The sequence below is a fragment of the Panthera tigris genome, chromosome F2 (genome assembly GCF_018350195.1).
Source record: "Panthera tigris isolate Pti1 chromosome F2, P.tigris_Pti1_mat1.1, whole genome shotgun sequence".
Classification (NCBI taxonomy): Eukaryota; Metazoa; Chordata; class Mammalia; order Carnivora; family Felidae; genus Panthera; species Panthera tigris.
The window spans coordinates 23,075,635-23,103,545 of NC_056676.1; the positions used below are offsets into that span (position 1 = coordinate 23,075,635).

The window sequence follows — 27,911 nt, forward strand, 5'->3', positions numbered from 1 at the left end:
TATTACATAAAATATTTATTTCCTATTTACATTTCCATTTTTATGTAAATCATTGCACATCATATCACAGATCAAAAAAAGAAAAAGGAGGGAAAAATATATAAACCCTACATATCAGTGAAGAAAGCATCATACCACGTGATATTTATCAGCAGTCTCGCAGGTCTCGTTTCTTGCCCTTTTTTGATCTTCTAGTAGTTTCCTGACGAATGGTATCATACTCCAATATGGCCATTTTGGAAAGTCTCTGTAAGAATTGAGATGGTGCTCCAGCAAGAGGATCGCTGAAACCAGAACCTGTAAAGAAAAAGAAATCAGCTATTAAAGTTAAGTTAGTGCATGGAATGCTATGCTCTAAACTATCTCTTTCTCTAAATAAATAAATAAATAAACAAACTCTTTCTCAAATGACCATTAAACACTACTAGTTTTTGATATATCACATTCTTTGAATTAGAAATAGAAAGTGTTTACCTTCTAAAGTGAGTGTGATATTACATCATCTCAAAAAATATTTAACTAAAACAACCTATATGTTTGTATTTAATCATATAAAACTAAATCTGAGTCTGCACTTCTTTTTTTTAATGTTTATTTATTTTGAGAGAGACAGCATGCATGCATGTGTACAAGCAGGAAAGAGGCAGAGAGAGGGGGGGCAGAGGGAAAATCCCAAATAGGCTCTGCGCTGTCAGCACAGAACCCAACATGGGGCTTGATCCCATGACCATGAGATCATGACCTGAGCCAAAATCAAGAGTCAGACACTTAACTGACTGAGTCACCCAGGTACTCCCTGACTATGTATTTCTTAAAACATGGGATGGCTGTGGAATTTATTCCAAAGCAAAAGGCACAATCTCCATAAATAATTAACTTGTTTCATAACTTATATGCTCATCAAGTTATTTTCTCCAAATATGCTGTTTCTCATAAATGCTAGGTTTAGTAAAATAGTAAAATTGTAAAGTAAAATAATCATTCACTAACTGAACAGCATTACTCAAGCTTCTATTATAGAGTGGTAGTAATAATAGTAATAGATAACATATATTGAATGATCTCTCTGGGCCAAGTACTTTACATTTATTTCATCCATGCAACACTATAAAATAGGTAACTAGTAGTATCTTGGACCACAGATATAAAAAGAAGATTTACCAAGGCTAAAAAATTTGCCAAGGGCAAAGGATTTGAACCCAGATTCATCATAATCAAACTTCCTATGCAAATACTACCTATTGCTCTAAATATGTAACTATGTATAAATACTTCTATTACAAAACATATAAAACTTTGAAAATATAAGATTCAAACTGTTTTAAAATACTACTATTTAATTTCAAATGGTCACGTATCAGAAAAACTATCTACAGTTCTCCAGTATGGTTGTTATTTTTGGTTTGGTTTGTTATTTGAGTGTATAACATAAGTAGAAAGTTCAGAGAGAGACAAAGAGATAGAGGGGAAGAATATGATCAGGATACCGTTCTTAGCAGTACAATGAACCTGACACTTAGAAAAACACTCTGGTGGAGTGCCTGGGTGGCTCAGTCAGTTAAGCCTCCAACTCTTGATTCCAGCTCAGGTCATGATCTCACGGTTTGTGAGTTCAAGCCCCACGTCCAGCTCTGCATTGACAGCACAGAGTCTGCTTGGGATTCTCTGTCTCCCTGTCTCTCTGCCCCTCCCCTGCTTGCTCTCTATCTCTTTCTCAAAATAAATAAGCATTAAAAGAAAAACTTCTGGCTACAAATGCACTATATTCTAGACCATAAGCAAATGTCAAAAAATTTCAAAATTGCAGTTAAGTTGAAAGTTGTCAATAATAAGATAAATTTTAAATTCTCAAATACTTAGAAATTTATACATACATTCTAGATTATTCATCAGTCAAAAAAGAAATCAAAATAAACATTAAAATATCTGTAACTAAATAATAAAATATTACAAAACTTGTGCAATGCAACAGAAGTTATACATGCAGAGGTTTAAACCCAAAATCTCTATGTCAGAAAAGAAGGCTTGAAAATTAATAAGCTAGATATAAGATATACATTAGGAGAATAATAAACCCAAAGAACATGGAAGACAAAAGCTAATACAGGAAAGAGAAGAAATCAACGAAGTAGAAAACAAATTTACAATAAGAAAGAGTTTTTAGATAAGTTCTTGATTGAAGAGACTAATAAAAGAGAAAAGTCTCATAAGAGCAATCAAAAAAATGCAGAAGGCACAAAGAAATAACATTAAAAAAGAGGAAAAGGTTGGGGATGCCTGGGTGGCTCAGTCGGTTAAGCATTTGACTTTGGCTCAAATCATGATCTCCTGGTTTGTGAGTTTGAGGTCTGCAACAGGCTCTGTGCTGACAGCTCAGAGCCTGGAGCTTGTTTCAGATTCTGTGTCTCCCTCTCCCTATGCTCCTCCCTGGCTCGTGCTGTGTCTTGCACTATCTCTCTCAAAAATAAATAAACATTAAGAAAAGAAAAAGAGGAACAGGTAAAGCATGTGACTCTTGATCTCAGGATTGTAGTTGTGAGCCCCATATTGGATGCAGAGATTACTTATAAATAAAATCTTAAAAAAATAATAATAAAAATAAAAATAAATAAAAATAAAATCTTAAAAAAAAGAGATAGATAGTACAGATAGAATAAAAACTAAATTTGTGCCAATGTATCTGAAAAATTCTATACAATGCAAAAAATTTTAGAAAATATAACTTACCAAAATTGATTGAAGAATTAGAATGCCTTATAAATCCTAAAATTAAAATGATTGGATCAATATTAAAATAATAATTCTTGCCTTGCAGTCTATTTTGTTTGATATTAGTGTACCTACACAATTCTTTTTATTAGTGTTTGCATGGCTTATATTTTTCCATCCTTGCACTTTTGATCCTTCTTGCCCTTAAATTTAAGGTATGCCTCTTGTAAGCAACATATAGTTATTTTTCTCAGTCTGATACTTTGTTCTTTCATTGAAATATCTAGTCTGCTTATATCTAATGTAATTGTTGTTATGTTTAACTTTAAATCTTCTATCTCACTAGTTGTTTTCTATTTGTCCTGTGTTTTATGTTCCTTTTTTCCTCCTTTCTTGTCCTCTTTTGAAATGATCAAGTATTTTCTTGTTATTTATCATATTTCCCCTTTCTATTATTAGCTTGTTACTTGTATTATTTTATTGTTCTTTTAGTGGTTACCAGATTATCACGTCTCTTTGATATATTACAATCTACTTTGTTATTTCACCATTTTCCAGATAATGCAAGTATCTTACAATATTTTAACTCCACATATGCCCCTCCTACCTCTGTGCTACTATTGTCAAGTATATTATTTCTACATATATTTTTAAACTTCGTAACACTACCGCTACCGCTTTTCATTCTTTCCCAAGTTGTACTTTCATTTTGTATCATTACTCCATTAATATTTTTTAGTGAAGCTCTGCAGAAAAGAAATTCTTTCAACTTCTATCTGAATGAAAATGTATTTGTTTCACTTTTACTTTTAAAAATATTTTCACTGAATTGAATACAATTCAAGTTTGGCAGTTACTCTCTTTTACCACTTGAAAATGCCATTCCACTGTCTTCTTGCTTCCATTGTCTACATTTAAAAAGTCAGTTGTGTGTCTTACCATTGCTCCTTTGAAAGTAACATTTGTTTTTTCTCTTTTGGGTTTTTTGTTTTGTTTTGTTTTAATTCAGTCTTTTTCTTATGATGTGCCTACCTGTGGTTTTCTTTGTTTCTATCCTGCTGAGGATTCATAGAACTTCTTGTATCTGTGCCTTTGTATTTTTCATCAATTTGGGAACTTATCAGTCAGTATGTAAATAGTGTTTCTGTCCTACTCTCTCTCCTCTTATTCTGGAATTAGAATTACACACATGTAAAGCAGGTTTACCTTGTCACATAATGACTTGCACACTCTGTTCAGTATTATGTTTTTTCTCCCTTCACTTTAACTGGGTATTTTCTAATGACCTTTCATCTTACTAATCCTATGATGTTGTTTTCCACTTTTCCCCCAACTTTAATGCAGTATATTTGACAAATAGAAATTGTATATATTTAAGGTATAAAACATGATGACTTGATATACATATACATTGTTACATGATTACCACAATTAAGTTAATTAACACATCCATCACCTCTCATAGTTACCTTTTCTGGAAGGAGATGAGAACACTTGAGATCTACTACCTTAGCAGATTTCAGTCTACATTACAGTATTATTAACTACAGTTACTAGGCTATACATTAGATCCCCAGAACTTATTCATCTCAGAGCTGTAATTTTGTATCAACATCTCCCCATTTGCCCCAGCCCCAAACCCTGGTAACCACCATTTTATTCCATATACTTGAGCTTTTTTTTTCCCCCCTTGAGATTCCACATATAAGCGATTGATTCCAGTAAGAAAAAAGTTCCATGCAACATTTGTCTTTTTCTGTCTGGCTTATTTCACTAAGCATGGTGCCCTCTGGATTTAACCATTTTGTCACAACAAATAGGATTTCCTTTTTTACAGCTATATAATACAGGTATTCCCCAGCCTTTCAAAAGTTCATACTAAGCCACTTCACTTTTATGAAACACTGACATTAGTACCTGTTTTTGCTAACTGAAAGAAGTCCAATAAAGATTTTCACTTTTATTTTAAAAAGGTAAAAACAGAAATAGCATTCAGTGTTTGCTTTGCAGCGAGCCATTCTGGAGGCAACATGCACCCTTAACAGTGAGAGTGGCATCATCAAGTTCCTTCCTGGGGAACTACACTCAGTGTCTCAGCATCACATTGCCACAGCTTTGAAAAATTTCAAAAGCCAGAAACTCAAATGCTATGCAGGCTATGCCATGGCCCACATGAGAGACGGTGAGAGCCTATCCCAGGGTCCTGAGATAATAAAGGTATGTGCACATGGGACATAGCATCCACTAAGTTTACAAAATAGACAAAGCTTAAAAGAAGCATTAACAGAACAAAGCAATTAAATCAGTGGAAAGAAAGGAAGTTAAAAATATAAACATTAGACAACCTATTACATGTAGTAGGAGAAAAAAAATGAGCCAACTTACCCTTTGGTTTCTCCTGAATTGGTACTACAGTGCATGTCTCCTTAGTCTTCCTTGTCCTAAAATTATATATTTTCAAAAAATAAGTTTATATATATCCACAGTACACTAATTTTTTAAAAAATTTTTAATGTTTACTTATTTTTGAGAGAGAGAGAGAGAGAGCGAGCATGCACAAACAGGGAGGGGGAGAGAGGGAGGGAGACAGAGGATAGGAAGCAGGTCCTGTGCTGACAACAAACAATCAGATGTGGGGCTTGAACTCATGACTTCAGTCAAAGTTGGACCCTTACACTTAACCGACTGAGCCACCCAGACGTCCCAGAGTACACTAATTTAAAATACATAGTAAGAGATAAGAAGTTGTCTCACTTGGTGAAAGACATCACATGGAAAATGAATAAACATTAAAGAAGGCGAATTCATTCTATTGTAACTAATCCAATCAGAAGCAGATACGAACCAACTCAATCCGTCCGTTTTTGTTAATAAATTTTACCAGTAGGTAAGTGTTATATCTAACTTTTCCCGTAGTTATCTTATTTTTTTAAGTTTATTAATTATTTGTTTATTTTGAGAGAAATAGAGACAGCGCAAGTTGGGGAGGGGCAGAGAGGGAGAGAGAGGATCCCAAGCAGACTCCACACTCAGTGTGGATCCCCAGGCGGGGCTTGAACCCACAAAGCTATGAGATCATGAACTGAGCCGAAACTAAGGGTCGGATGCTTAACCAACTGAGCCAGCCAGGCTCCCCTATTTATCTTACTTTTATCTAAACTTTATCTAATCATGATTCAGGGAATGCTAAGAGGAAGGTAGTCAAGATTAGATTAAGAGAGTATCTAGATATGCCAAACATCAACTATCACTTATTTGTGCACATTTTACCTATTAATCACCATAAAATCTGAATTTTATCTTAATTAACTTTTGTTCCTACTGGAACAGACCTGCATAACAAGTGGGTTATTAGAGGAAGTGTGTCATGATTGAATCTGCTGTGGGGGAGATAATCCATGTGAACTGCAAACTTCCTGTAACTATATTAAACTTTAGAAGTCAGCCAGAACTTTTAGATGCCCTTTACCTCCAGGATTACCGCTATCAGTTATATTACCAGAATGTGCCTTGAAAGTCACTGAAAATGTATGATTATAATTAAAGAAATTTGAAAACACAAACTTTTATCCACATTTTAAAAACAAATGTAGGGGCGCCTGGGTGGCGCAGTCGGTTAAGCGTCCAACTTCAGCCAGGTCACGATCTCGCGGTGAGTGAGTTCGAGCCCCGCGTCAGGCTCTGGGCTGATGGCTCGGAGCCTGGAGCCTGTTTCCGATTTTGTGTCTCCCTCTCTCTCTGCCCCTCCCCCGTTCATGCTCTGTCTCTCTCTGTCCCAAAAATAAATAAAAAACGTTAAAAAAAAAAATTTTAAAAACAAATGTTCACAAATATTCATATGGAGGGAAACAAGGTGTTAAGGGGTTGTACACAAGACAAAGAAAAATGAGTTACTTTCCTGCTTTGCCACGGTTGTTCCCTCACAGGACACTGTGCAATATGCAGAGGAGAATAAAATACTTGCAGGCAACTCGACAGGTTGTCACCAGAAGGGCTAAAATAAAGACACTTGTTTCAAAGACAGTGAAGAGAACTAACATTTACGTTTGCCAAGCACTTCATAAACATGACGGCACGAAGCCACCATTCTTGTACTTCGTATATGAAGGATACTTGTCATAGCATGAATTTAATATATTGAAATGATCTCTCACTGACTACATAAATTCACACTTGAGTCCATGTAAAATGGTGAGGAGTCATTGCACAGACAGCTAAATCGCAAATGGGAAGAAAAAAAAGCTGAAATAGAGTGAAAACAGTAGGAAGTAAAATGAAGACTTAAAATTAAGAGGTAATTGGGCTAATACAAGGAGTGCTTTCGGGGCTTCCAGTTTCTTAAAGATGGATCATATGCATTGGAAGAAGGGTAACAAGACTGGTCTGTACCAAGAAGAGTCCATTGCCAGAGGCAGTCCTACACCCTCCTCAAAGGGCCCTGGGGCTCCCGATGAAAATGACAAGAGTGAGGTGAATGTTAGGGACACAGGTGTGTCAGTAAAGATGGAAACTCACTGTCCTTAAGCAGGTATTTTACTCATGTTTCCAAAAGCCTCTCTCCTTTCTATCCCTGCCATTCCTCCTCTTTTCCCATTATCTACTCCACTAGCAGCTTACTCTTTCTCTTCCACTATCCCTCAATCTGCCTTATTGCATCATTGACTCATGGAAGAAAGAGTAATTTTGCTTTTAATATTTTTATAGCTTGGAAACCCGCCCTCAGATAATATTAAAAATGATGAGAAAGGCTTCATGTATGCTGTTGTTCATTGTGATATTACTTAGGAAACCAAAAAGTCAAAGCAACTTGTAAGTACAATGATAGGAAATGGTTAAATAAACCATGGATCTATCAGTGGGATATAATGTAGTCAGTAAGGACTGTCTGAAGATTATGCACTGACCTGAAAAAGTGAATATATGTGATAATAAGTTAAAAAGGCAGAGTAAAAAATTGTAAGTACACTAAAATCACAGCTAAAATAAAAGTCCATGAAAATGAGGAAGAAAAGAGAACCAACACTCGATAATAAAAATGGATATGTGAGGATAGGCATATTATCAAAGCATTGTTTTTCTTTTTCCAAATTTTCTTCAAAGTTCTTATTTGTTTTCATAATTTCATAAATAATGCACAACTTTTCATTTTTAGCATATTGTAGTTCTCCATTTATATGACCAAAATTTATTTCAAGAGTAATTAGCAAGAACAATAACACTAGTGGAAAGCTCAAGAAATATATTCTAAGACTTCGATATTTGTGTGCTACGTATAACTAGCTGACTTTAAAGCACACTATAACAGGAAGAGAATATGAAAACATAAATTTTCCCGTAAAGAGAGTAACAACACAGACGACTATAAATGCTTCGTCTTTTTCAGGCTGGCAGAGTGAACAAGTACTAGACATGCAATAAATACCTGATGAATAAATACATAAACCAAAGCAGCAACAAAATAGAGTACGAGACTGTCTTACTATAGATCCCTTTGGAGAAAGGGGTTTTCTTTTAATGGTATGTCAGTCAGTCTGATTTATAAAAAGGAAGGCAATTATGATAATGTTTTTAAACGCCAATATTCAAAGTGGGTGGGACTTTTCTGGCTGACAAACTCCATTCTGATAGTCAGTGCAGGGTTTTCATTAGGCTGACATCTCATTTAGAATCTCCCCTCACACTACATCAGTCAAACTAGAAACAAAATATTGCAAAGAGTTCATTTATTTTCATTGTGAAAAATCCCAGTATTCTCATAGGCAATCTATTCTAGGGCAACAAATACTTTCAAAAGGATTTCCTTAAATCCTTTCAGGCAATGTCACTTGAAAACTGAGAAAAGTGCCTACTTGTCAAACTGAGTAAAACTGCTACCTTAGATTTAAAAAATGAAGTCTTTTATGAAAAAAAAATATTAGTGGGCAAGAAAGAATTAAATTCACTAGGCAGGAAACCTCTACATTTAGCTGTTACTACAAAAAAATGTCAAATGAAAGAGAATTGAGTAGAAATGGTGTACCTGACTGGAGGCATCTTGGTATCAGTATCCAGCAGTCTTGGATGAACTTCCAGTGGACTTGAACTTACACTTTTTTGGCACCTTTGCAGTCCTGGTAAATATGGCATTTTGACACATTCTTTGAGCTCTTCTAGACCAAATGCTGTGGTGTATTCAAATTAAAAATAGTATCATAATCAACTATATTTCTTCATGAAATGTCTTCTTTTGTGACATACTAAAACACATAATACAATATACTAAATCAGTCATTAAGTAGAGAAAAATAAAGCTACTGTAATTTATCTAGTGTCTTTCCCAAGAGAATACCTTTTAACTCCTACTATAGGGACTGTAGGGAAGAGATGATTAAGGGGCTGATTAAGAAGTAGAATAAGGAAAAAGGACAGCTTCATGGATCTCCCAGTCGTCACTGTCCCCTGCCTCATTATTTTATATAATTATAATTTCCAGAATATTAGAGACATTTATGTTGAAATAGAGTTTAAAAGCACTTTTAAGACTCTTATATTACCTGCTATTTTAAGTCTTTCTACCTTCCTGCTTTTATGTAAAGTAAGAGGTATAAATACATGATTATTGAGCTAGCAATGACAGATAAATGAATTTTACTTCAGGCATTGATTTTAATTTTCTCTCTGCAAAATTTCATACCAAATCTAGGAACACTAACACTGAAGCATCAAGATTGCTTCTCCTATTGACCTCACATAAAATTGGACAAAGACACTGTCAAATTATTAAAACAAAACAAAACACAATTTCAAAATGAAGGCAATGAATGGAAAAAAAACAGATTAAGAAATTAAAGGTTCAGGTGATCTTTAAATTAAATGTTGAGAATTGGTTTTTAAACTTCCCCTCTCTCTTTTCTTGTTTTAAGCGGGGGGGGGGGGGGGGGGGGGGGGGGGGGGCGGTGGGGCAGAGAGAGCGGGAAAGAGAGTCCCAAGCAGGCTCCACGCTCAATGCAGACCCTGATGCGGGGCTTGATCCCTTGACCCTGAGATCATAACCTGAGCTAAAATCAGGAGCCGGACACTTAACTGATGAGCCACCCAGATGCCCCTTAAGCTTTCCCTACTAAGTAAGTCTAGCACAGGAATAAAAATAGTATCTAATGGGACTGGAGTTATATTAAATGTTCCAAATGCTATTTTGCAACGTTTGATATTTTCTCATTTGGAAAAAAAAAAAATTGCTTCTCCTGATCAAAAAACATACAAATTTTCTTTTCAGCAATTAGATTTGGGTATAAAAGGGCAGATAAACTAAAGTATCTTTAATGGGAATCTAGTGAAAACGTTGAAGAAATAGAGCAACACATTCAAAACCAGGAGTGATGAAATGGGTTGGGGAGTTTGAATTTTGTGATTTTGAAGAAATACATCTCTACTTATAAAGCTGAAGACAGAATTCAGGATAAATAAGATAATATAACTTGAAATATAAATTAAAATTAAGCTATTAATACATTCATACACATATCAAAAGTCCTCAAATCAGTCTTTATCGAGCATCTATAGAATATAAGATACTTTCCATATAACTCACACAAAAACCAAAGTTTTGGTTAGAATTACTAATACAAAAAGGTGCTGTCAAAGATTTGGGTTTCTTAAAACATAAAAACCAACTTGAGGTGCTTAAAAACAAACACAATTTAGGAAAAGTAGAATGACTCAATGGAGATATTACTGCACTGATATCAAGAGAAGTAGTTCTTCAAAATTTGCTTCCATCATGATTACAGAATTACATTAAGTAAATTAATTCTAATTTGCTTCCATTTTTATTTTCCATAAGCTCAGGATATTATCCTGACATAAATGTTACAAAAATTATGTCTCTCGACTGCTTAAAAAAATACATGTGTAAATTGAAGGCACTATTGCTATATTTTCTTCAGCAAAATAATTGTAAAAAAACAAGTTACCTTTCTTCATTTTTTGTGTTTCCAAAACTGCTTTCCTCCAACTACTCTCAAACAGAAAACAGTCAAGGGAATTTCTGGTGACATTAGAAGTATCAAATTTGATTTCAGGGGATAACACTGGCATTGTTTCTTCTTCTTTCAGCAGTGTTGATGAAAGTGAGATGCTGCTTCAGATACAGGACACAAAATACAAAAAACAAAAAGTATTGCAGAGATAAATACTCTTTCTAATTTGTTTTCCATCATGCAGAGTAAATACTAACATAGACTTACATGAAAAGTTCACTTATAACATGTAAATACATATTCTTGGGATTTTAAAGTAAGAGGCCTTTAATAATGTAGCTAAAACAGATGTAGGAGTCCTTTAAAACATTTTAATGAATTCTTTCAAATCCTAGGTCACAGATATTTAGCAACATAAAAAAAACTGAAGTCCAATGGCAAGTTATTGTGTACAAGACAATAAAATGCTTAGGACTCTCTCAAATATATTACCATTATACACAATAACCAAGTGGTACTTATCTCTGGGATGCAAGGATGGTTCAACACCCCAAAATTAATGTGATATACCACTTTAATAGAATAAAGGATAAAAAAAAAATCACATGATCATCTCAATAGATGCAGAAAAAGCATTTGATAAAATTCCACACTCTTTCATGATAAAATCTCAACAAACTAGTAATAGAGAGAAATTAGGTCAACATTATAAAGGCTATACATGAAAAGTCCACAATTAATGTCACAATCAATGGTGAAGAATCAAGAGCTTTTCCTCTAAGGTAAGGAATAAGGCAAGGATGACCACTCTTACCACTTCTATTCAACTATAAGTAATAGCCAGAGTAATCAGGGAAAAAAAGGAATCTAGACTGGAAAAGAAGTAAAACCATCCCTATATACAGATGACAGAAACCCTAAAGACTCCATCAAAAAATGATAGAACAAATAAAGGAATTCAACAAAGTTGCAGGATACAAAATCAATAAACAAAAATCACTTGCACTTTTATACACTGACAATAAACTATCTGAAAAGGAAATTAGGAAAACAACCAAATTTACAATAGCATCAGAAAGAAAAAAATACTTAGGAATAAACTTAACCAAGGAGAGAACAACTTATACACTGAAAAACACTGATGAAAAATTAAAGACAAAAACAAATGGAAAGACATCCCCCATGTTTACAAACTGGAACTTAATTTTGTCCAAATAACCATACTACCCAAAATGATCAACAGATTCAATGCAATTGAAATCCCAATGCATTTTTTACATAAATAGTAAAACAAGTCAAAAATTCATATGGCTTCACAAAGGACCCTAGATAGCCAAAACAATCTTGGAAAGAAGATCAAGCTGGAGGCATCAAACTTCCTAATTGCAAAATATATCACAAAGCTAAAGTAATTAAAACAATATGGTACTGTTAGAAAAAACAGACCACGGGAAGAATAGAATCCAGAAATAAATCGACATGTATACAGTCAGCTGATCTTTGACAAGGATACCAAGGGGTACACAATAAGGAAAAGGCAATGTCTTCAACAAATGTCATTGGAAAAACTAGATATCCACATGCAAAAGAATGAAACTGAACCCTTACCTTACACCATGTACAAAAATCAACTCAAAATGGATTAAAGACTTAAACCTAAGACCTAAAACTGTAAAACTCCTGTAAGAAAACATAGGGGAAAATCTTCATGACATTGATCTTGCAAGGATTTTATGGATATAACACCAAAGACCCAGGAAATAAAAGCAAAAAATAGATAAGTGGGACCTACATAAAACTAAAAAGCTCCTGCATAGCAAAGGAAACAATCAACAGAGTGAAAAGGAAACCTCTGGAGAAAAACATTAGGAAGAAAATATTTGCAAATCACATATCTGATAAGGGGCTAATATCCAAATATATAACTCCAAAGCAAAACAAAACAAAACAAAACTAATAACCTTGGTTAAAAATGGGCTTGGACTTGAATAGACATTTCTTCAAAGAAGACATACAAATGGCCAAAAGGTATATGAAAAGATGCTCAATGTCATTAACCATCAGGGCAATGCAAATCAAAAGCACAGTGAGATACCAACTAACACCTATTATGATAGCTACTAGAAAAAAATTGTTTAATGTTTATTTATTTTAAGAGAGAGAGAGAGAGAGAGTGAGTGGTAGCAGGGGAGGGGAACAGAAAAAGAGGGAGAGAACGCCAAGCAGGCTCCACACTGTCAGCACAGAGCCTGATGTGGGGCTTGATCCCATGACCCTCGAGATCATGACCTGAGCTGAAGTCAAGAGTCAGACACTTTACCGAATGAGCCACCCAGGCGCCCTAAAAAAATTTTCTTAAAGACAGGTATTGATGAGGATGTAGAGAAATTGGAACTGTTGTCCACTATTGGTGGAAATGCAAAATGGTGCAGCCACTATGGAAAAGAGTATGGAGGTTCCTCAAAAAGTAAAAGTAGAACTACCCTAGGATCCAGCAATCCCACTTCTGGGTATTAACCCAAAATAACTGAAATCAGAATATCGAAGAGATACCGGCACTCCCATACTCACTGTTGGCACTCTTTACAATGGCCAAGATGTGAAAACAATCTAAAAATCCATCAACACCTGAATGAATAAAGAAAATGTGGTGTATATATATATATATATACACATACATACATATATGTATATATATATATATGTATATGTATATATATACATATACATATACATATATATATACACAATGAGATATTAATCAGCCACAGAAAAAGAACAAAATCTTGAAATATGTAACAACATGATGAACCTTGAGGACATTCTGCTGAGTGAAATAAGCCAATCATAGAAAGACAAATACTGCAAGATTCCACTTATATGAGGTATCTAAAATAGTCAAACTCATAGAAGTACAGAATGGTAGTTTCCAGGGGTTGGGGGGAGGAGAAAATGGGGAGCTGCTAATTAGTGGGTATAAAGTTTCGATTATGCAAGATGAGTAAATTCTAGAGATCTGCTGTTCAACATTGTACCTATAGACAACAATACTGTATTTTATACTTAAAAATATGTTAAGAGGGTAAATCTCATGTTACCACAAAAAAATTAAAATGTTAAAAAATATATGTAAGTAATAAATCACTGAATTCTACTCCTGAAACCAATATTGCGCTGTATGTTAACTAAAATTTTAATCAAAAAAAATTTTTTAAATGACAAATATGGAGTAAATTATAATTTTCAAAGTCTTAAAAGACTCTTAGAATCACAATCCATACTCTATTCTAAGTCCTTCTTTCTCCTTTTACTTGTAAAGGTGAAAATGACCAGAGAGTTTTCTTTCAGCCTCAAGCCAGACCCTCCTTCTCTTCTTAGTAACCTCTCTATCAGGACAGAAGAAACAACCAGAGACTAACAATTAAATGCCTCTTGGGGTATTTTTCAAACCAGGTTAAGAGAAAACTTTCTTAACATGGAGTATTTTTAAAAAGGTTCACACAATGAATACAAGAGGGTTCATCATACTATTATCTCTACAGTTTTTTGTCTATGTTTGAAATTTTCCATAATTAGAAGGAGTAAAAAAGCCCACAGGTGCAAGAATGTACAACTTAAGGAATGTGCTGGGAAACACACACACACACACACACACACACACACACACATTTTTGATCTGATGTTTCCTCAAAACATAACCAACTATAGTGGAGGGAGAAAAATTGAGGTTACTTTATAAGTCTTAAAAAATAAAAAGGAGTGGGGCACCTGAATGGTTCAGCTGGTTGAGCATCCAACTCTTGATTTCGGCTCAGGTCATAATCTCACAGTTCGTGGGTTTGAGCCCTGTGTCTGCCGGCAAGGAGCCTGCATGGGATTCTCTCCCTCTCTCTCTGCCCCTCCCCTGCTTGTGTACATGTTCTTTCTCTCTCTCAAAATAAATAAACTTTAAAAAAAATTAAAAAATAAAAAGGGCTGATAGAAAAACCTCACAGAGAAAGATATTTTTTAATTAGGTTCTAGGGCAGACCATAAAAACTCACTCAAAACAAATGCTTTTGCAAATTAATGGTAAGGAGACCCAGGATTGAGATAAACTAACTGTTTAAAACAGCTACAAAACAATTACTATATTTTCAAGGCACCTCAAAACATGGTTGTGTTTAAACATTTTTTTTGTATTAAAAATATTCCAAATATTTTTTTAAATTAAGATTATCTTTTTATCACCTAGCTTAGAACTAGAAGGACATGTTAATTAAATGTTTGTTCATTATTCATTATTTATTCATCTATTCATTCATTTATGACAATCCTATGTCAGGCACCAGATAAGGTCTCTGTTCTGAAGCTTAGTAAGGGGAGACAGACATTAAATGAGCAAAGAAATTAATAAAGTTTATTTTAGATAAAATACAACTAAAGTATAGCTGATTCTTATTATTCACAATAGTTATGTCCTATAAAGTTGCCATAAACGCTAAAGTAGCAGATATAGAACCACTGCTCCTAGAGGAAATATGAAATTAGGTTCCTGTGAGCCTCTGGTTACAACATTTTTATCAACTGACCAATACTACTTCTTTGTAGTGTGTTTCTGTTTAAAGATATACCTTATTTAATATATATTGTTGAGTCATTAACATCAGACCCATGGCCAACAGCAGTATAACTCATGCCTGAAGGAAGCTTATCTAACACATGTATTTTCTCCATAAGACACAGCATCATCTTCTTGTGCTTAGGAACACCAGACAGAACTTCAGCACTACACTTCTAGCAAAATCACCAAAAAAAGCACAAACATGTGAAAACACATGGCACTAAATAGATAGTGAAAAGGACATTTCCTTACAGTATGAACACGGTAACAAGAAGGCGGACTATGATCTTGTTCGACCTCAGTGGCAAAGTGTATGTCAGGCAACCCAAATTTTTTACAACTCTGCACATGTCCGCAAGTGACTAGGAATGCACCACAACTACTGATTTCCGAATTACAAATAAATTTTAACGAGTAGGTGAATTAGCAAATACAGAATCCATGAATATTAAGGATTGACTATATAGTTCATCATGGCAATGTGCCAAGGGGAAGGAAGTACTTTGGACTGGGTAGCTAAGGAAGACCGTATAGATGAGGTGGTCTTGAGCAGAGATCCAAACGGACCAGAAGCAGAGATATTCAGAGAAAACGTAAGGAGGGAGAGAATTCTCCGCAAAGAGAACAGTGAGTGCAAAGAGCCCAAAGCCAGAATAAGGTTGGCATGTTCTAAAGGAGAAAAAGATCAATTTCTATGCTGTCCAATAGAGTAGCCACTAGCCATATGTGGCTATTGAGCGCTTGAAATGTGGCTAGTCAGAAGTGAGATGTACTGGAAGTGTGAAATACACAGCAGATTTCAAAGACTTTGAATGGGAAAAAAAAGAATGTAAACCATCTCATTAATCATTTTTATTTTGATTTTATGTTGATAATATATGGATATGTTGAATCAAGTAAAATAGATTATTTAAATTAATTTCACCTGTCTCTTTTACCTTTGTAATGTGGCTTCTAGAAAATTTTAAATTACATATATGGCTTACAACAAAGAGGGGAATAAGATAAGGCTGGAGAGAGAGCAGGTATCAGATATTTTGTGGCTTTATACATCATAAAGAGTTTGGATTTTATTCTAGGTGCACTGAAAATCCATCAAAAAGTTTTGAGTGGGAAAGAAAATATATTGGTGTTGGGTAAAAAGTAAATCTCAAGTTAAAAGGCGCATAAGGGGTGCTGTGGAAACACAAAGGGAGTAGTTAATTCTCAAGAAAGGCTTTGAGGAGATGACTCTTAAGCTAAGTCTTAAGCCAAATCCAGGTCAGGGGGAGTGGGTCAGGGCACTCTAGAGTGTCACTGCTGGGTGATGACACAGGGGTATCAAAAAGAGTGCTCTATACAAGGAATGCAAGCAGTTAAGTATGGCCAGAGTGACAATGTCTTCCTTGACATTCTTCAAAGAATCCTAAATCTGTATCTTCAGGCCTCTCTTCTGAGCAATAGGCACATATAAATGACTACTTATTAGATATTTTCCCTCAAAATATGTTAACCCCATCAAAATCTGTTTCCTTCAGTATTCCCTAACATAGTACATGACATTGCCATCCTTCGATGGCACAAAGTAGAAAGCTGGTAGGCAACAGCGACAACCTCTCTTTTCTCCTAAATCTAGTCATTCAAAACCCATTAGTAGTGAAGGCCTAAACCAAAGAAACAGCAGACTGAAAGCCAAGCTGGGTAGAGGTGAATGAGGTGACATCCAGAGGACCTGGGGACTCTATATGACTGGTACTATTCACAAAGTTAGGAAGATGGGGTGAGGAACCAGTGTGAGTGAGAAGAGAAATTCACTTGTGCATAAAATGAGTTTGAGGTGCCTGTGTGACATTCACAGCAGGGGATATCCAGAGGTAGGAGTGAGGTTAGCCAAGACATTCAGTTTGGTAGGCATCAGCACAGGTAGAGCCTTGAGAACAGATCAAGCTGTCCAGGGTGAGTGGAGTGTACAAGTGAAGAGTTATGAAGAATAAGAGCAAGTCCAAGGCAACTAATATTTGAAAGACAGAAGAAGAATCTGTTGACCATAGAGAAGACCAAAAAGGACTGGCAAAAGAGAAGAACCAAGTAAGGGGTGCCAATAAAAACCAAAGGCAAAGAGAGTTTTAAGAAAAAGGAAGTGGTGGGATGCCTGGGTGGCTCAGTTGGTTAAGTGTTTGACTCTTGACTTTGGCTCAGGTCATGATGTCACAGTTCATGAGTTCAAGCCCCACGTCAGGCTACGCACTGGCAGTGTGGAGCCTGCTTGGGATTCTCTCTCCTTCTCCCTCTCTGCCCCTCCTGTGGTCTCTCTCTCTCTCTCAAGAATGAATGAATGAATGAATGAATGAATGAATGAATGAATAAACTTTAAAAATAAAAAAAGGAGGGGCGCCTGGGTGGCTCAGTCAGTTGGGCGTCCGACTTCAGTTCAGGGCATGATCTCACAGTCCGTGAGTTCGAGCCCCGCGTCGGGCTCTCTGCTGACAGCTCAGAGCCTGGAGCCTGCTTTGGATTCTGTGTCTCCCTCTCTCCCTGCCCCTTCCCTGCTCATGCTCTGTCTCTCTCTGTCTCAAAAATAAATTTAAAAAAACATTAAAAAAAAATAAAATTAAATTAAAAAGGAAAAGAAAAGGAAGTGATGACCAATTTCATCAGAGAGCAACATACTGCCAAAAGAGCTGTATTTAAACGTGAGAGACTCTTGAGCATGAGTATAGTCCTCTAAGGATAAAGACAATCAAAAAGGAGAGATTGAAAATACAAAAGAGGAAAAGAACTAATGAAGCATTATCCTGGAGGAGATGGGGGAGTGAGAATCAAAAATATCTGCCTTTTACAATCAAAGATTTTTAAAAAATGTTTCTATTAAACAACAGCAGGCAGAATAAGGAAACAGTGCAAAAAAAACAAGAATACATATAAGTTTGCCAGTGCTTCCATAACAAAGTACCACAGACTGGGTGGTTTCAACAACAGAGATTTAGGGTCTCACAGTTCCCGAGGCTGGAAGTTCAAAATCAGTGTCGATAGGGTTGGGTTGCTCTAAGGGCTGTGAGTAAAAGGTCTGTCCCAGGCCTTTCTCCTCAGCTTGTAGAAGGCTGTCCTCTCCCTTTGTCTTCACGTCACCTTCCCACTATACATGTCTTGTGTCCAAATTACCCCTTTTTATAAGGGCACTGGTCATACTAGGTTAGGGCCCACTCTAATGACTTCATATTAACTTGATCACCTCTGTAAAGATCCTATCTCCAAATAAGGTCACATTCGGAGGTTGAGTTAGGACTTTGACATATGAATTTGGGGTGGGGGACAAAATTCAATACATAACACTACATCATAGCCTATATAAAATATGTGTTGGAGACAACTTTTAAAATTCTATTAAGTAGACATAAAAATTTATTCACTCCCTCAAAACCAGTTTCTAAAAATCAAAAAAAGGATAATATACTACAATTGAGATCTTCACAATTCTACAATACAGTAATAACTGTTGACATTCTTGGTAACATTTGAGGGAGAAAAATACTCTGAAAAGTCTTCTGTATCAAAGACAACAGTAAGTTCAGTAACATGTTGGTATTAAATGCATTTGCCATACACTAATCCTTTAAAAATTGGAAACCCATAGTAGTCACCTGTACTATTCAGTCTTCAAATGATAGAAAATCCAAAATATGTGCTTAAACAAAAGATTTTTCCTCAGATAAAAGCCTGGCCAGACACCTAAGCTTTGGTGCCAAGATATCAGGGACCCCCATACACTTCTATCTTACTGCTCCAATGCCCTCAATATATAGTATCTACTTTATAGTTCAAGATAGCTGGTTGAGTAAATGAACACTTATACTGGTGCTGATGGGAACCAGGATTTTTAGAGTGGGAGAAAAAGATACAGACTTATCATCAATAAAATTAAGCAAAAACCCTGAAGTCCCAACTACGAATTGGAAGTATAAGACTTTCATCTAAAAAAGAAAAAAGACAAAAAAACTGTTTTCTGTCTCTGTCCACTAAACCTAATAATTAAAATGTGACTTAAAAAACCCATAAATACAAAAACGCTGATTTGAAGGGGCACACGCACCCCAATGTTTATAGCAGGATTATCAACAATAGCCAAAGCATGGAAAAGAGCCCAAATGTCCATCGACAGATGAACAGATAAAGAAGATTTATTATATATATACAATGGAATATTACTGGTGATCAAAAAGAATGAAATCTTGCCATTTGCAACAATATGGATGGAACTAGAGTGTACCATGCTGAGGGAAATAAGTCAGAAAAGACAAATATATGATTTCACTCATATGTGGAATTTAAGAAACAAAACAGATGAACATACGGGAAGGAAAGCAAAAACAATATAAAAACAGAGGAAGACAAACTGTAAGAGACTCTTAAATACAGAGAACAAACGGTTGCTGGCAGGGTGTTGGGTGGGGGGATGGGCTAAATGGGTGATGGACATTAAGAAGGACACTTGTTGGGATGAGCACTGGGTGTTGTATGTGAGTGATGAATCACTAAATTCTACTCCTGAAATCATTATTATACTATATATTAACTAACTTGGATTTAAATTAAAAACAATTTTTTTCTTAAGCCACAGACAACCAGGGCCTCTTGAAGAAATAGCTGATTCCAGGTCTGTGGAAGGAAATGTACAAGACGAGCCTAGAACATACTGCCATTCCAGAGACCTAGTAATCTATCAATGAAGATTATAATCATTAGTCATCAACCTAAAAAGGTTCCCAACCGACCAAAAATGAGAATTATAAGCGTGGATAAGAATATTAACTGCAATGAACCTAAATATATTAAATATGTATAATACACACATGTATAGGCTTATCTTCTTTTATTGTTCTTTGCTTTATTATACTTCACAGATAATTGTTTTTTTACAAATTGAAGGTGTGTGCCAACCCTGAGTGAAGCAATTCTATTGGTGCCATTTTTCTGACAGCAACTTACTTACAATACATCCCATCCACCTATATAATCCCTATTCCTGTCATCTCTTCCTGGATAGGGAAAAATATTTATTTTATTATTAAACTTTCCATGCCTCAGTCTCCCTACCTAGGGAACTAATAATAAGCTCTACCTTACAGAGTTATTGTGAAGTTTAAAGGTAATTTTAAAAAAGCATCTAGCTAAATGCCTAGTATGCTGCTTTACTTCTCAAAAACGAACCTTCAGTTCAGACTGCAGTAAAGGTGTCTTTATATGCAGAAACATGTGATGGCTGCTATTATTATCATAATTATCATGATTATTATCATAGGCCAAGAATCAAGTAATGGCTGGGTACGAGAGGTACAGCTTGACTCAACACCTCTTCCTCTCTTCCTCTTTTCCTTTCGGGGTAAAGCTGTAACCCTAGACTTCTCCTCTTTTTCTTCATACTGTCCTGTTCTTGCCTTATGGTTTCCATGCCTTCGTCTCCTTGAATATTACAAATTTAACTATTTTCCCATGATGTTCTATTCAGTTTGGTGGTTTACATCTCCCATTTCCTGCATCTGCCAAGTCTCCTTCTTTGGGGCTTATTTCCTTATATAATTTGTAAACTTTGTGAGCTCATCTTTAAAGAGATTGCTATTTATAGGAGTCTAGTATTCCCTGAGCTATGAGAACTTTGCTATACAGAGTTTTCCATTAGTCTCTGTCTCGCCCTGGGTTTTGGAGGTGCCAGACCAGTTAATATGTCAATTTCCTGGACTGTGGTCTCTGAAGCATGTGGTAATGTGACACCAGACACCAGACTTGAGCTGTGTGGGTATGAAGCTGTGCAGAGTCTATGTGCAGGGTTTAACAGTGAACTCTTTTTCTGCCATAGTTCAAATGGATGGCAAGCTTCCTTGTAACCTCCTCAGGCCAATGAGGGGGCATTTTTGTAGTTATCATCTCAGTGTCTGTACCAGGTTGAATTTTTCAAAGAAGGATGCACTAAAACATGTCTATTCCTACATGTTCTTCCTTCAATGTGATAGTGACATTCCTCCTTCAAGAGGTGAGGTCTGTGTTCCCCCTCCCTGAAACTAACTTTGTGAGTCAATAAAGTATAGTAGAAGTGACTCTGCATGATGTCCAAGGCTAGGGCATAAAAGGTCATAGAACTTTCGCTGGCTCTCTCTTGGGATATTCACCTTTGAAATCCAGCCACCATTTTGTGAGGAAGCCAGGTGACAAGAAGAAGCCACCATATAAGGTTGCAGCTGACATGCACAGCTAAGGTCTCAGTCCACAGCCAGCATCAACCATCAGACATGGGAATGAATGAGCCTGCAGGTGATTCTAGCCCCAAGCTTTCAATTCTTCCATCTGAGGCCCCAGACATCATGAAGCAGAGCCAAGCTGTCCCTGCTGTGCACTGTCCGAATTCCTGACCCACAGAATCCCTGAGCACAATAAATGGTTGTTTTCCACGACTAAGTTTTGGAGAAATTTGTGATGCAGTCATAGTAACTGGAACAGTACTCCTTTGTGACTTCCAGCTTTCGGCAGATGCTCAACAGTGGCTTCCTATGTGAGCATTCCTTCATTTGTGGCACCTGGGGATTTCCTTCCCATGGTCTCTAGCTCAGCTACATTTCCATAAATTATCTTATTATATTTTACCCAGCATTGGAAATATACTGAAATACAATGGAGTCCCTTCCCTGTCAGCTCATTCTGCCACACTGCTCAGAAGTTCCCATAACTTTTCAAATGAGGACATAAAAACACTGATGAATTTGATTTCTTTTATATATAAAGATACTTAAAAATAAAAAAGGGGTGTCTGGGTGGCTCAGTTGGTTAAGCGTCCAACTTTGGCAGGGTTTAACAGCGAACTCTTTTCCTGCCATAGTTCAAGTGGATGGCACCAATTGGAACCAACCGGCTCAGGTCATGATCTTGCAGTTTGTGAGTTTGAGCCCCGCGTCGGGCTCTGTGCTGACAGCTTGCAGCCTGGAGCCTGCTGCAGATTCTGTGTCTCTGTCTCTTTACCCCTCCCCTACTCAGGCACCATCTCTCTCTCCCTCTGTCTCTTAAATAAAAACCAAATATTTTTTCAATTTAAAAAAAAAGAAGAAAGAGAAAAAGAAAATGACCCTATAGAAAATGTATTTACTAAAGAACAGATAGTTCATTTCAGAAAAAAAAAAAAATACAAATGGTCAATAAAAGTTCACTAGTTCTCAAATAAAAGCAAAATAATATAATGAGCTACGGCTTCTGCCAATCAAAATGGCAAGGAGTTTTCTCTAATAGTAGACAATGTAAGATGGGGCTCAAGGAAAACAGGTGGTCTCATAAAGTTTCAGTGTATGTATGGGTATAATACTTCCAGAAAGCAATCTAGCAACATATATGTCCTTATAATCTTACATACTTTTGGCCCAGCTACTCCACTTCCAAGTATTTATCCTAAAGGAAGCATCATTGATATATACAACTATTTATCTTCAAGGATGTCAAATCCTGCATTTTTTATAATAGAAAAGAAAAAAGGCTGAAAACAACCCAAGCATCAAAGGGCAGATGGTAAGACTATCTTTATTTTTAGCTTTGTTTAAAGCAAAATATTTATCAAGTGAACATTAAGACAAGTTGTGGATTCAGTGAGAAAGCTAGTTATTTATTTATCCACAACGCCAGTCATTGTTCTAGGAGCTAAAATACGAAAATGATGAAGACGCAAAAGCGTATAGCATGTTGGGGGGAACAAAGTAAACAAGCAGCTATAGTTCATTACGATAAACATTTCTTTTTAAGTTTATTTATTTATCTTGAGAGAGAAAGAGAGTGTGTGGGAGGGGCAGAGAGAGAGAGAGAAAGAGGGAGAGAGAGAATCCCAAGCAGGCTCTGTTCTGTCAGCACCGAGCCCCACGCAGGGCTTGAAATCCCTGAGCTGAGATCAAGAGTCAGACACTCAACCGACTGAGCTACCCAGGTGCCCCCATGATGATAAATCCTGATGATAAAGCTGTTTCATTTCTGTGGTACAACAGAGAGCATTTGCTAACCTAACCAGATTGGGAAAGTGGGAGCCTTGCTTTTGTTTTGAGCGAGGGATGGTCAAGCGCAGTCCCACGGGTTTTCCTAAGTAGAAATTGTGACACAGAAGGTGGAATGTCTACTAAAACTCTTGCTCCTCCAGAGAATAGAGTTGTTTCTGAGAAATGGCTACCTCCCTGTGATCAGAACTTGAGTGAGTGTAATGTGTTAATACTCTCTGCAAGAAGCTTTTAAGAAGCAGGTCCGCTTTCTCCGTACTTTCTCCCTTCCCTCCTGCTGACTGCAGTGACATAATAGGGAAGTATTAATAAATGGTAGAGTCTGGGTCCTGCAACCAATTGGAAGAAAGCTGCCTGCTGACCAGGAATACCTGCCTTGGAATTGCTAGGTGAGCAAGAATAAACTTTTGCATGTTAAGTCACTAAAACGTTGAGGTCTGTTTGTCATCATATCTAGCAACAGAGTAATACCTGCCCAAGTGTGACGATATTAGTTCACTTATTCAAATATACTAAGCATGTACTATGTGCGAATCAATATGCCATGTGCATGACAAATACGAAGATGAACTAAATAGAGATTCTGCCTTCACAGAAGTTCCAATCCAAAAGGAAAAACAGTAGCCACTCATACAACTGTAAGAGAAGGCAAAGTGTGACATTACAGCCTGAGGGGAGATAGCTATCTCACATCAGGAGGGTTAAAAGAAGGCAGATATTATTTTCACATAGAAGTTCCAAAAAGACTTGGAAAAGCTAGAAAATGACATTCAGATAGAATTTAGACAGGCAGAAATGTTGGTATGGGCATTCCAGGAAAAGATATAGATGTGAAAGATGCCCTGGAGAACAGAGGGGGTTCAGATAGGGGTGCTGTGAGAGATAAAGAAATGGCAGATTGGGGAGATCACAGACGAATCTGAATGCCAGCCAATGTGGTTTGCACTTCCTTCTTTGAGCAACAGGAAGGCACTGGTGGGGTTTTGAACAGAGGTGCGGCAAATTCACAGCTAAGCTTTAGGAAGATTGATCTGGCAGAGACTGGATCTAAGTTAAGAGGTTACTATACTAAAAAGAGGCCAGAGGGCTCACATTAGAGTAGCAACAGTGAGAACACAAATTGATTGAGTTTAGGAGGTTCAGCAAAGACAAAAGAGTCAAAGATGACTGAGACTGTGAACTTGGGTGACTAAGAGAATTATGAATTACATGCAAAGAGAAATTGCTAGTCTGGGGGTGGAGAGCAACAGAGAGCTCAGTTTTAGATAAAAGGAGTGCGGGACATCCAGGTTGAGCTATGGAAACTGGATCTAAATTGTAGGAATTGAGGACTGTAGCTTTGGTTGGGAGAAGAAATTTTAAGAGTGATCTGTTCACCTAGTAAGAATTAAGGCCAGAGACTGGATTAAAGTTGCCAAAGAAGACTTGAGAGGGAGAAGAAAGCCAGATTTCCTTAAAATGTACACAAACGAGGAAGATAAAGAAAAGGCTGAGAGGTGATTGGAGAGGCAGACAATACAGAGAAACGAGAATCATCGAAAGCACTGCACCGTGTCCAATTCTATAGGAGTTGGGAGCGGAAAGAGCTGCTAATAACACTGTAGCACCAAAAGCACGATCTCATTTAATCTTCAAATAACCCGATGAAACACAATTCTCCGGTCAATTACTGACCAGGAATTCATACCCAACAAAGAACACATTTTATTTAATTGGAGTAAAATGAGTCTGGATGCTAATCTTGATTCTGCCCTTCAATGGCTGCATAACTATAGGGTCATGAAGAAAATAACAGTGCCTCAGATTCTCATAGGGTTAGTGAGAATTAAATTTCAAAATGCATGTAAAGTTTTCAGCACAGTGCTGGACATGTGATAAACATTCAACAAGTGGAAACTATGTTTTTAATTTTTTTTTAAATAATAATGAACACAGATTTTTCTCAACACGGTCTGTTGATGGAAATATAAATTAGTAAAGAGTTTTTGTAAGGCAAGATGCTACCAAAAATTTTTTACATACACACATCTGACCCAGCAATTCTGCTTCAAGGAATTCATTTTATAGAACTGTTCCCATGTATGGGAATGTTCACCGTTGCATTATTTGTAACAAGGAAAGATTGGAACCAATCTTAATGAGGAATGGTTACGTAAATTACAATACAATAAATTACATACGGATCACCTCTACCACATCAATGCAGACCTAAATAAACTGAGAGGAAAGGTATCTGCCACATGTTAAGTGAAAAGGACAACTTCTCAAAAGATATGATTCCAATGATGATAGAAAAAACAGATGCAAAAAGAGTAGAAAGATAAACACTAAAATAATTCTAAGAAGTCTTAGAAAGAAAGAAGGAAAAGGTAAAGAGGGCTTTCATCTCTAAGGCTATGTACTTCTGTTTGAATGACAACTAATGTATTATAATGTAATTTCAAAAATGTAAGAACTTAAAAAAAGAAATGTCAGGAGTATGTTTGAAGAAATGCCGCCGGAAAGGGCCATTTAAATTCACCATTAGCAATGCAGATAAAAAGTCAAAGCAGGGCAGGAATTCTTGTGCTTCGCAGAGGACAATACCCTGAAAATGGTGGCCAAATTGCATTTCTTTGGACAGAGGCTTCCGTTTTCATGTTTAATGACCCCAAAAATGTTGTAGGGTAGAATGACCCATACAATAGAACAGACTCTCTACACTGCACAATTTTTTCCTAGTATTTTTAACCCACGAAAAAAGTAACCAACAACAAACTCCAGGTAAATCAGAAATGGCACAAAGCAAAATCGGCGGTGAAAACGGGGCCAGAGCTAAGACGCTGACCATCCCAAGCTCTGCTCCACAGGGCGGGGTGCAAGAGGGAAAGTGAGGGAAGTACGGTGGCAGTCAAGGGCAGAGGGTAAACACATTCTCCCTCGCCCCGCTTCAGTTTAAATCCTGGGCGGGCTGGAGGGCCACCCTGTAAGGGCGTGTCCACTTGACGCACGGATGTCCACGCTACAGCCTGTGCGGAGCTTGAGGAGTGTGGACACGTACAGATCTGGCAGGCCTGTCCTCGGTGCCCGGGTTTCGTCCCGTCTCTCCGCTTCACCCGACCCCGCCCAGCAGCCTTGGTCCGGTCCTTCAGCCCCCGCATACCCGCCAGCTCCCCTCCAAGTGCGTCAAGAGAATCCCTGGAGTGACCCACGAGCCTCGCTGGGCTAGTTTCCCCTGCCCAGGAAGGGGCCTGACCAGCTGACCTCTTGGGCCCCCGCCTCCCCTTCAGCCCTGCCCCTGCAAGGTCCTCTGGCCCCCCGGAGCCCCTCGGCCGGGGCTCCCCCGGAGATCTCCCGCACTCACTGTCCCCGTAGATCCACCGCGGAGGGGCGGGGCTTCTTCGCGTGCCTGGACCTCGGCGGTGGTGCCCAGGTCTGAGGCTCCCGCGGCGGGGCCAAAGGGGGCAGCGGACAGCGCGGGAGCCAGCGACGGCCCCCAGCCGACCCGAGCCCCTGGCTCAACCCGGCCTGGGCGCGGAGCTGGCCGTGGCGGCGGGGCGGGGCGGGCGGCCCGTCGCTCTCAGGGGCGCGGCTCTCGGGGCGAACATGCTCGGCGGCCGGCAGCCCGGCGACGCTCGGGAGCGCGGCACGCCCGCCGCTCAGCCCCGCCCGGCCCGGCCTGCGGCTCCGGTGGCTGCAGCCCCGCCCGCCCGATGCGTGCCGGTTGCCAGGCGCCAGGGGCTTCCGGCTGCCTCCCGCGCGAGGTCACCGGCCGCGGCCCCAGTAGCAGGGACCAACAGTTGGGGTGCCGCGCCAGGAAAGCACTTGGGCGGCTAGGAGGCCGCTAGGACTCACTCGACAACTACTATCGTTGCCACGGCCTTTACAGTCACACCTGCAGGGGTGGGAGGGAGGGTGCTGAAACAAGGCCGGGTGTATAGGAGTCAGTGGTGGCACAAGGTCAGTGGGGCACGAAAAGTTGTGCCATGCATCGACAGGGTGGGTAGTGGGCGGCTGGACCACGTTGGTGATACGCAGTTCCCTGGGTTGCATTTTTAAGATTCAAACTAACCAGGCTCTCCGGTGTATTGATGAGTCTGGAACTTTCAAACAGCCCAGCAATACTTGCCCAGCCCAATCTTAGGTTAAGTGACAGTCATCCCCGCCCCACCCCCCACCCCCAGTCCCCTCACCATGGCAACCCGCATTCCATGTTCTAGGTGTCCTTTGTCTAAGTTCTTTGGTGAAAGGTTAGGTGTCCTCTCCCCAGTTAAGCCTAGCACCTTGACTTGCGCGGTAGGATTTTAGCATCAATACTTTTGCCAAATTATATTCTAAACCCTCTGCCTCCATTTCTTGACCCCAAATAGGGCTGCAAGTTTAGCCCTAGTAAAATACACGGTTTCAGGTTCGACAAAACTGAAGGTGTTCCCAAACACACTTTTCTGTTTTCATCAAGCTCCCTACTCACCTTCCTTGGCTCCTCTGGTTAAGAAAACTCAAATTAGACCTGGAACCTAATACTAGCCACACCACTTATTTGGGTGATCCTGGCGGAGGGAAAGTTAACCCCTCATCTTAAAAATGGGGACAGTGGTATACTTACCTAATGGAATAGGCTGCACATTAAAACTCACGTGGAGAATTTAAAGGGCAAGGCCTGGG

General features: G+C 38.0%; 1 protein-coding gene across 10 annotated transcripts; it reads right to left on the bottom strand.

The window, feature by feature from the left end:
* CF2H8orf89 (chromosome F2 C8orf89 homolog) lies at positions 1 to 27,405 on the bottom strand. Of its 10 annotated transcripts, none has more exons than XM_042973049.1 (7): positions 27,319 to 27,405; positions 10,662 to 10,828; positions 8,729 to 8,870; positions 6,608 to 6,703; positions 5,095 to 5,150; positions 2,728 to 2,763; positions 1 to 297 (listed from the first exon to the last, which is right to left on the bottom strand). In XM_042973049.1, the coding sequence occupies exons 2-7, from the start codon at positions 10,783 to 10,785 to the stop codon at positions 149 to 151; spliced, it is 603 nt and encodes a 200-aa protein (XP_042828983.1). In that variant the 5' UTR covers positions 10,786 to 10,828; positions 27,319 to 27,405; the 3' UTR covers positions 1 to 148. The 10 variants fall into 10 exon arrangements, with proteins under 10 accessions (XP_042828983.1, XP_042828982.1, XP_042828979.1 ...); XM_042973048.1 differs by having other exon boundaries at positions 10,662 to 10,825; positions 27,319 to 27,402; XM_042973045.1 differs by lacking the exon at positions 27,319 to 27,405 and adding an exon at positions 26,611 to 26,927 and having other exon boundaries at positions 10,662 to 10,825.
* Positions 27,406 to 27,911: the final 506 nt, after the last annotated feature.

Excerpts from the sequence above, each read along its gene's own strand:
- CF2H8orf89 (XM_042973049.1), bottom strand. The coding sequence starts at position 10,785 with ATGCCAGTGTTATCCCCTGAAATCAAATTTGATACTTCTAATGTCACC. Across the intron at positions 6,704-8,728 it reads ACCAAGATGCCTCCAGTCAG|CCCTTCTGGTGACAACCTGT; the intron begins GTACACCATTTC and ends TCTTTATTTTAG. Across the intron at positions 298-2,727 it reads TAATTCTTCAATCAATTTTG|GTTCTGGTTTCAGCGATCCT; the intron begins GTAAGTTATATT and ends TTTTCTTTACAG.